The 10547-nt window shown below is 35.3% G+C and overlaps 3 protein-coding genes across 3 annotated transcripts in view; all 3 read left to right on the top strand.

Annotated features, from left to right (window-relative positions):
* The first annotated feature begins 2774 nt into the window (after nucleotides 1-2774).
* LOC107475374 (PRA1 family protein B4) lies at nucleotides 2775-3825 on the top strand. The gene has a single exon (XM_016095001.3). It carries the CDS (start codon nucleotides 2934-2936, stop codon nucleotides 3627-3629), a length of 696 nt encoding a protein of 231 aa, XP_015950487.1. The 5' UTR covers nucleotides 2775-2933; the 3' UTR covers nucleotides 3630-3825.
* Nucleotides 3826-5444: 1619 nt separating this feature from the next.
* On the top strand, nucleotides 5445-7257 carry LOC107475393 (uncharacterized). Its single transcript, XM_016095023.1, has 3 exons — nucleotides 5445-5769; nucleotides 5883-6734; nucleotides 7010-7257. The coding sequence occupies exons 1-3, from the start codon at nucleotides 5445-5447 to the stop codon at nucleotides 7255-7257; spliced, it is 1425 nt and encodes a 474-aa protein (XP_015950509.1).
* Nucleotides 7258-9559: 2302 nt separating this feature from the next.
* Nucleotides 9560-10547, top strand: part of LOC107475394 (probably inactive leucine-rich repeat receptor-like protein kinase IMK2) — a 3219-nt gene continuing 2231 nt past the window's right edge. Inside the window, 1 exon segment of the mRNA XM_052258001.1 lies at nucleotides 9560-10547. This exon segment is cut by the window's right edge and continues 23 nt beyond it. Within this exon segment, the coding sequence (XP_052113961.1) occupies nucleotides 9839-10547 (709 nt within the window). The 5' untranslated portion in view covers nucleotides 9560-9838.

Here is a 10547-nt window from a genome sequence, read left to right as displayed (position 1 = left end):
GTGACAAAAGTTTCATATTTTCTCATATCTCAATTGCAATTATGTTATCTTCTTATTTCTCTCTACAATCTTGAGAATTCTGCAGAGACTTTGTAATTTCTAGGTCAACTTTAATCTTTGCTATTTTCTCTTCTTTCTTTCTCATGTAGACAAAAATTCAAATCCAAGATTTTTTCAATACACTTTTATTCTTCTAGCACAATTTTTTCGTTTTGCAGTGTCTTGAAGGACTCCATAGTTGATTTCTAGGGATGGCAATGGGTAGGGTAGAGTAGAGTTTGGATCCAACCTGAACCCTACTCGCGAGTTGAGAATATCCCAATATTAACCCTACCCGCTCTTAACCTGTGGGTACCCAACCCTACCCGTGGGTTACAAAAAAGATACAACATTACTATATAACTTGATGATAATTTAAAATAAAACTGATTTTTTTGAGTGGCTAAGGATCTTTTACATTTAGTGAGAAGTTTTTGATTTAACATTTACCTAAAATATATTTTTATATAAGTATATAACATATACATATATAGAGTGCGGGTTGAGACTCAACCCACACCCTATCCGACTCGCACAAGAACCTTATCCGCACCCTACCTACCTGCTGCGGATCGAGTTGGGTACCCGTGAGTAGGGTACATGTTACCACCCCCAATCATTGGCGGAGCTTTGTTAGAGCAAGGCCCCCAAAGTTTTTGTAAAAATATTAGTAATTCTACTCTAAAGAAAATAAAATTAGTTTGTTTGATTAAATTAATATACTTTCAACTTATGTATTTGAATTTTATGTCCATCTTTATCATTCTTTCAAATTTTTTATCGTATCCTATTTGACATAATAAATAGCATATATTTAAATCAACAACAAGTGATATATCTTTAAATCAATGTTACAAATTAAATATCATTATAGAATTAACACTAAATTATATTTAGCTACTCATATAATTTCATGCATTATTTTATTTTTAAAATAATAAAAATTATAATATAACTAATAGTAATATTAGTTATTAATAAAAAATATTATTTTATTTTTAAATCAACTTTACAAATTTAATGCCATTATAATATAACACCGTTTACATTAATAAATTTTGATATTTTTATTTTATTAAAAATTTAAGATTTTATTTTGTTGTATTATATTATTTAATTTGTAATAAAAGTAATAATAAAAATAATTAATCTTAAAATTTTTGAGAAATAAATATTATCAAAAATAAAATTAATTGTATATAATTTAAATAAAAAATCAATTTTTTAAAAAAAAAAATCAATTTGTTTATTGAATTCAGCATGACGCAATATAATTTGATAGTTCAAGCTCCGCCACTGCTCCTAATGATTTCAGATTGAAACTTATGTAAATTCTTTCCCATCTATTGGCATGTCTTCCTCCCAATGTTTCAGATTCAAGATATAGTTCTTGAACAACTATGGCACACTCTTTTCAACCCTTATAACGTCCACCTCATTGACAAAGAAGAATTGAAATATATTACTATTTTCATCGTACCAATGCTAAAAGTTTTGTCTGCTAATAATCTTTTGATAAGATTTTTAGAGCAAGTTTCTATCCTCGTTTATGTATCAGTATTATCATATTAAATTACTTCCTCTTGTTCTTTGCCTCTCTTATTTTTTTCACTATTAAAATTAACAGATATTATTGCCAAAAGATTAAAGCTTAAAAAATAAAAAGAAAAAACTAATAATAAGAAACTACACTAAATGAAAATAATGATTACTCTCTTGTAAAGAGTAGGAAGAAAAAACTCTAGGAGAGGACAAATTTTGTTAATTTAAAATAGGTCAATTTTTTAAATTATCAGGATTTAATTAATTTTTTAGTTTGTATAATTTTATTAAATTTAGAATTAATTTTTTATATTTTTTTAATTAAATTTTTATATTATTTTAATTTTATAATTAGCTCTTTATTAGTATAAAAAAATATTAGAATTAATTGAATATTTTTTTAAAAATAGAAAATATTCATAATTAAAAATTTAATTAAATTTTTAAGAACATGTATTTTAGGAGAATATTCGATTAATTGTAATGTTTTTAATATGAAAAAATCTAATTACAAAATTAAAAATAATATAGAAATCTAATTGAAAAAATTATAAAAATTTAATTAAAAATTTAGTAAAATTATAAAAACTAATAGATAATTAAACTTAAAAATTAATAATTTTTTTAAATAAGATATATGATTAAATATTTACATAATTTTTTTTACAATCAATAGATTACATAAAAATCAAATTTCTACTATGATTTTTTTTTTTTATCGAGGTTCAAGAATCAAGACGCGACTCATGACAAGGATAGAGTTTAAAGCGTCGTTAATTTACTTCTAAACTTTTTATTCGCTTCCTGTGTTGTAAGCTAATTAAGGTCTAAATTATACCCAAAATAAATTTCAGATCTAAGAATAAATAGTAACATTGTGACCATTGCTTCAAACCTTAATATTGAAACTACTATAAACGTGCACTGATCCCATTACCTGGCTCTTTCCTTTCCCATTCTCATACTCACCCAAAAATTAACTAATCCCTCGAATTAAACATCCCAAAATAAATAAATGAAAAAAAAAAAACAAAAATCCCAGACTAAAATAAAACACCTCTATAAGAAAACGCGTTCGTGACCACAAGAGGATGACGACGAAAAGAAGGAGCAAAACGCAATTATTTTGACTTGAACCCTTCTCATAAACGACACTGCGTTTTCTCCTCGTTGGTGCATTCCGAACCGTAACCATTAAGCAAAGTTAAAAACTCTATTAACCCCTCTTCACATTTTTCTTATATTTATCCCCAAAGCCCTTTTTCTCTCGCAAAATTCCAATAACCATTCTCTCTCTAAAAACCGATTCCTCCCCTTTCTCACTCTAAACGGTTTCAACAAACCCCACAACGATGTCGTCCACCGCCCCTCCCGTCCTCCCAATCTCCAGCCACCAATTATCCACTCAAACAACCACCGCGCCTACAGTCGCATCGGCGGTTTCCGGGCCGGAGTCCGCCTCCTCCACCGCTGCTCTCCGCTCCTTCATCGGCCGCCTGACGGACTCCCTCCGCCACGGCCTAGACCAACGCCGTCCGTGGGCGGAGCTCGTGGATCGCACCGCCTTCTCCAAGCCGGAGTCATTCTCCGATGCCACCGTCCGTGTCCGCAAGAACTACTCGTACTTTCGCGTCAACTACTATGCCGTCGTGGCGGTGATTCTCGCTGTCTCGCTCCTCACGAATCCGTTCTCACTCGTCGTCCTCGTCGGCCTCCTCGCCGCATGGACCTTCCTCTACCTCTTCCGTCCCTCCGATCAACCCGTTGTGCTCTTCGGACGCACTTTCTCGGACTTCGAGACGCTCGCGATGCTCTCTGCATTAACTGTCTTCTCTGTGTTCCTCACCAGTGTTGGATCTGTCATCATCTCCGCGCTCATGGTCGGCGTCACCGTCGTGTGCCTCCACGGTGCGTTCCGTCAACCAGAGGATCTGTTCCTTGACGAGCAGGAGCCATCGCAGGCCACCGGTTTCCTCTCATTCCTTCGCGGTGCAGCCGCCAACGCCGCCGTCGCTTCCGCCACCTCCGCAGTGCCTTCCCGCGTTTAAACACGGTAATGGTGTGTGTAGCTTGATTTCTGATCCGTAGAGATTCGGAGATCTGGAAGCTGAATCTGTGCTGAGGAAAAATATGATTCAATTTTTTGTTTTTAATTTTTTTTCAAATTACTTTTATGTGTATTAATTGACAGATTTGAATACAATAGGGTGAATATGCTTAAATATGTATGGATCTTTTGTTTAATTTTTGCCTATTCGCCGTTAATTTCGTTGGATCTATGAATTTTGTTAAGCTGATTCATTGATTCTTGGAAATCTTGAAGTGAAATTGTAGCAGGAATTCTTCTTTTAGGAAAAATAAAATGAAATACTTGATCTGTATTCTTTGAGAAGTTTGATTATACATAAAGTTGAAATTTGAATAGCAAATGTAATTTGATGGATCTCATGAATCAGGTTTTGTTCTATAAGTTTGTCATTTCATTGAACTACTGCATCACGGATTGACCGATCTAGTGTTATTTTGATTTCAGTGCAATTTTGCCTTCTGTGTATTTCTGATTTGATCTTATTATCCACCATTGTCGGTGCGTCGTTCATTGAACGACGCGTGTACTTCTTATGCTGCTTAGGATTTAATCCCACAAGATACGCATCGGTGAAATTGGTGCTCCGTAAGTGTCCCAAGTTTAGGAAATTGAATCTTCAGTTTGATAATTAATGGATGTCATATTACATTTCTAATAATTGTTTCAATTTGAAGCAAAGTTGCAATCTGATTCTATCTGAATCTGCATCGTTTGTTTATGATGCTCTAGCTTCTAGTTATTCATAAGGTCTTGCTAAGGAATCAAAGTGATAATGTGGCTTCTTCATTAGAAATCATCATATGGAACTGAGTCCTTTGAAATCAATCTAACGGTTAATGTTGGATGAGTTGACACACCGAATTCATATTATGCTCTTCATTGGCAACAGTACATTACAAGATTGAAGAACTGGGCTTAAGTCCTAAAAATTTGCATGAGTTTCATAGTTGATTAGGCCTCTTATGGTTTGGGTTCATGTTAAATTGGTAATTGATCAGCATCAACCTTGCTACTTCCGGTTAGAAAAAATCTAGCATGTTCAGAGAATTGTATGTGCGAGGTAGATATTGCTATTTGTTGACTGGGTCTATTAGTCCTAAACCATCTTTCTAATTTTCTAAATTAAAATTTTTTAGAGTTTTATTAAATTTTTTTATATTTTCAAAAGCAAATATATATTCAAATTTTCTTGGGTTTAAGACACATGTGAAGATTATCAAATGAAAATATTTTTATAAGAAATATATATCGTTGAAGATTCTATGTCCTTGGAGGTGATGCCAACAGCGGAGGAAATTAGGCAGGCAGTATAGGATTGTGAGTCTTCGAAGGCGTCAGGATGTGATGGGTTCAATATGAATTTCATTAAGCGATGCTGGGATGAGATTGGGGCAGAATTTACGGGAGCTGTTATGGGGTTCTTCCAGACATCCAGGCTACCCGCAGATTCCAACATCACGTGGGTGGCGCTGGCCCCAAAGTTCACGGGTGCAAAGGAGATTAAAGACCTAAGACCCATTAGTATGGTTGGGTGTGTGTATAAGGTCATTTCGAAGGTGTTTGTGCGGAGGATGAGAGCAGTGATGCCAGGGCTGGTAGGGGAGACTCAGAGTGCCTTTGTGCAGGGTAGGAAGATTCATGATGGGGCCTCATAGCGTGTGAAACGGTTCACTGGCTTAAAAGGACTAAAAAGGAGGCAGCTATAATTAAGCTAGATTTTCAGAAGGCATATGACAGAGTTAAGTGGAGCTTTGTGGATATTGTGCTGGAGAAGATGGGGTTTGGGCACAGGTGGAGGGCATGGGTTATGGAGTGTGTGACCACAGCTTCGATGTCGGTTATGATTAATGGATCGCCATCTAAGCCGTTTAAAATGGAAAGGGGCTTGAGACAAGGTGACCCGCTTTCTCCCTTCTTGTTTGTGCTGGTGGTGGATGTTCTGCATCGAATGGTGGGTGAGGCAATTCGGAATGGGCGTATTTCTCCGCTGATGGTTGGTCGAGACAGTGTGGAGCTTTCACACCTACAGTTTGCTGATGACACTATCCTATTTTGCCCACCAGATGATGAGACTATGCAGACAAGCGGCTGCTGCGATGGTTTGAGTTGATGTCAGGGCTGAGCATCAACTTCGATAAGTCCAGTTTGATCCCAATCAATTGTGATGAGCAGTGGGTGCATCGTATGTGCATGTTGTGGAGTTGTAAGGCAGGCACTCTCCCTATAAAATACCTTGGTATTCCCTTAGGAGCTAATCCAAGGTTGGTTAAGACCTGGAAGCCTATTATTGAAAAGGTAGAAGAGAAGCTAAGCTTGTGGAAAGCTAAGGTGCTAAATAAAGCGGGAAAGCTGATACTTATAAAATCAGTCTTAAACAGTCTACCAGTGTATTACCTGAGTTTATACAAGATGCCGAAGGCAGTGGCTGCAAAATTGATTTCCTTACAGAGGAGATTTCCGTGGAGTAAGGAGGATGGGAGACAGGGCATGGCATTGGTGAAATGGGAGTTGGTGCAAGCGCCTAGGAAATTCGGTGGGCTGGGAGTTGGAGATGCTATGGTCCGTAACACCGCACTGTTATTCAAGTGGTGGTGGCGGTTTGCCAAGGAAAAATGCCCTTTGTGGAAGAAGGTGGTCTGTTCCTGTAATAATTTGAGACCGAATGAGCTTCTATACACACAAGTGTTGCCTACTAGAGGAGGCCCGTGGAAGGATATTTGTCATCTAGAAATCCAGGAGCAATCTCTGAGAGATAAGCTGATTACCGGTCTGACTATGGAGGTTGGTGATGGACGAAGGACTCGGTTTTGGGAGGATGGTTGGTTGCATTGTGGCTCCTTGAAAGATAGGTTCCCCCGGCTCTTCTCTGTTTCAAACCAATGTGGTTCGGTTATAGGGGACTGTGGGTTTTGGGATGTGTTAGAGTGGATTTGGAACTTCCAATGGAGGCGTGAACTTTTTCAGTGGGAGTTAGACCTACTAAGTCAGCTACATGAGGTTTTGAGGCCTGTGAGGTTAGCGAATAATAGGGAGGATAAAGTTGTGTGGAAATATGATAGACTTGGTATTTTTTCTACTAACTCGTTTGTGCATGTATTACAAGACGGAATGCTATCAGAGGATGTAACTAGTTAGAGCTTCACAAAGACCATTTGGAAAGGGTTGGTTCCATCAAAAGTGGAGCTGTTTGCGTGGTTTGTACTAGTAGGCAGGGTGAATACTAAGGAACGGCTAAGTAGGATCGGGATTATTAGCCAGGATGATAAGAACTGTATGCTATGTAATAAGGATGTAGAGCAGGTCCATCATTTGTTTCTTGACTGTGAATTTGCTTGGTAGGTGTGGAGTGCATATTTGGCCGGTACTGGGCGGTTCCGGAGCTGGTGAAGGATCATTTCTTAAGTTGGACAGATGAGCCGCGACGAAAAGACGATCGGAAGCAGCGATTGAGGTGTTTCTGTGCGATCATTTGGCACATTTGGATGGAGCGAAATAGGCGGATTTTTCAGAATGAGGGTAAAGGCGTACAAGATATCATCACAATGACCTTCCTTAGCTGCGACGAGTGGAGAGGTGTTTATCCCTAGGGTTGTTGATGGCTATGCCGGAGATGACATGGGATTTTTGTCTCCTTGGTTTAGGCGTTGTTATTTGCTTGATGTTTTCTGTTGTTTGATTCTGCATGCTCCACCTTAATGTGTTGAGCTCTTTTACTTTAAAAAAAATATATATATATCGTTGAAAATTTTAATTTATTCATTATGTATTTATTAAAGTAAAAGAGAAAAAAATCTTTATGGTTTAAACTTTAAAGAGACATCTAACGTCCTTAGTTCCCTTCCTCTTCTAAACTCGAACCTGATCTCACTTTCTTAAGAGCTATGAATTTTAAAAGGAGGAGTGCTAGGAGAGTGGATCAGCAAATTTTGTGATTTGTAGTAATTAATTAATTATTATTAATAACTAATTTGGGTTGATCGAGTGGTCAGCTCACTCGTCTACTTAATTAGCTATTATGGACCTTAAAATCTAGATCACAATTGCGTGGCCTCACCTATTAATGCAACCAATTTTTTTTCTTCATGCTTTTTATGGAGAGGTCATATATAGAATCGGTATTTTATTTTTGTACTTAAAATAAATCTGTACTAAAATTTGGGATTTAATTTTGTTTCTATAAAATGGGGTCAGCTTTCAGTCACATTAAACTCTTTTTATCAAGGAAAACAACGGTTTCTTGGTGCTCACTTATTCATCATGTTGGTCTAAAATGTTGAAAAACATAAGGACAATTATTCACCGGACTTTCGTTGTAACTTGCGACTATGACAACGAAGGATGATAATTTAGTTCTTCCTAACATCATGATTTTTCAAAGGTTCTGCTGGGCATTGGTGCCCCATTTACAGTTCATGTATAATGATGCCTCCCTCAACTCCATGCATCTCCATAAAGATGAATTTTATTTTTGTTTTTTCGGTATAATACAAATCATTCATCTCGCAAATAAAAAAAATACTTATGATAAAATTGTCCTACACTAATATATGTCTAATATAATTAGGAAAGCATCTTTTATTGTCGTTAGCTACATTTTTATTTAATGAGCCTTACCACATTACATTATAAACAATTAAGGGTGTTACTGTTGTTTAACAATTAAAATTAAAAATTAACTATTAAATTAGTATGTATTTGTATATAAATAATTTATTTTTTATGTGTAATATAGTTGCTATTAAATATACTTTTATCTTTTGTGTAATACATATACATATTTATTTTTAAGTTTGACTAATTTATTTCAAGTTTAGTAAGATTTTAGACCGGATATAGCTTTTTTATTTTTATTTTTATTTTTTTTAATATTCAATAGCTCAAATTAGAGACACTGGATTACTTGAAATTAACACTTACTTTTCTAAACTTTTTTTTCAAATTTTAATATGATGGAATTGTATATTTGTATTAGTATTTTACTGATATTACATGATTAAATCATTTTATGAATTAAATTTTACTAAATTGTTCTTATAATTTATTGATACAATAAAAATCAATTTAAAAAAAAAGAGAAAATACATAAAAAAATTAAATTAAACTTAATTATTATAAAATAATTTATTCACCTAATATGTTCTTTAAAATTTAGATAAGAAATATCCAAAGAAAAAAACCCTAACATAAGGGCAAATTTGGTAATTAACTAGTTTAGCCTACGTGACACACTATGATGCACGGATACGGACACAAACATAAATACTAATACGAAACACGGCACGACACGACATGGGACACACGGACACATAAATTTTAAAATCTTATAAGATATATATAAAATATAAAGTATTTTTTAGATAAATTACAATGATATTTTGATATTTTATTAATTTTAAAATATAAATAATTTTTAATTATTTTTAATATTTTTAATGATGATATTTAAATATGTTTAAGTTTGTTATTTTTTATTTTTTATTAAAATATGATTAGATACTACAGACACGATACATGTCGAACAAATATCGATAAATATTGTATCAGAACTATTGATGCTTCTTAGGCGACACAGTTTTCCTATACCAAATTATTAATGATGATCACACTGATCAAAACGTGGCAAAGTGGCCCCATCGTTTTGAGGATCACATAATCCATCCAAAACCAAATCCAATGAAATGTAGCCGTTGGGAGTCACCAAACCAAACCTTAACTCTCTTCTGCTACATTGGTCTCTCTAGGTCCCAACCCAACCCGTTATTTGTATCTGAAAAATTCAGATATATATGATATTAATAATAATAACAATAATGTTAATGTTAATAATGTAAACAACCATATAATATAACCAGTAAAACTAGCCGTTAGCAAATCACAGAAGAAAGAAAAAATAATGTGTACCCTTTGACTCATTCTACCACAGGAATCAATAACAATAACCCCACCCCCCATCTTTTCTTCAATCACATGCATTCATCAGAAACCTTACTCCATCTCCTTTTAACACACCCTCTCACTTTGCTCTTCCTTCACCCCTCTACATTGCTTTCTTTCTTCCTCTTCCATTGTAATACTAAACTAGCTACTACTCTGAACTTGGTCACAGAAAGTGAGAATTTTTGTTTATAGACACAAAAAAGAAACCAACATAGATTGTTTCTTTTGTTCATGGAAACCAATAGTTGGCATGTCAAGGGTTTCCACGTTAAGGGTAGTAGTAAAGATTCAATCTTTTTGGCCATTTTCATGTTCATTCATGTTTTGGCTTCTACCATTGAACCTGTTGCATGCCACCTGTATGATGGAGTGATTGTGACACAATCAGATTACCAGGCCTTAACGGCCATCAAGCATGAGTTCATTGACTTCAAAGGGGTTCTGAGGAGCTGGAATGACAGTGGTATTGGTGCTTGTTCTGGTGGTTGGGCAGGTATCAAGTGTGTCAATGGTGAAGTCATTGCAATTCAGCTTCCATGGAGGGGTTTAGGCGGAAGAATCTCAGAGAAAATTGGTCAGCTTCAAGCACTCAGGAAGCTGAGTCTCCATGACAATGTTCTTGCTGGTTCTGTCCCTTTTTCTTTAGGATTCCTTCCAAATCTTAGAGGTGTTTATCTCTTCAATAACAAGCTTTCAGGTTCTATTCCTCCTTCTATTGGTAGTTGTCCAATGCTTCAGTCTTTTGATGTTAGCAATAACTCACTCACTGGTAACATCCCTGCTAGTTTGGTAAAATCAAGTAGGATATTCAGGATCAATTTGAGCTTCAACTCACTTACTGGTTCCATTCCTAGGAGTTTCACCATGTCTCAATCCCTTACTATTCTTGCCCTCCAGCACAACAATCTATCTGGTTCTATACCAGATTCTTGGGGTGGAA

This window comes from Arachis duranensis, chromosome 2 (genome assembly GCF_000817695.3).
Source record: "Arachis duranensis cultivar V14167 chromosome 2, aradu.V14167.gnm2.J7QH, whole genome shotgun sequence".
Taxonomy (NCBI): Eukaryota; Viridiplantae; Streptophyta; class Magnoliopsida; order Fabales; family Fabaceae; genus Arachis; species Arachis duranensis.
Note: the sequence above shows the minus strand (reverse complement) of the source record. Positions and strands in the feature narration are given on the sequence as shown.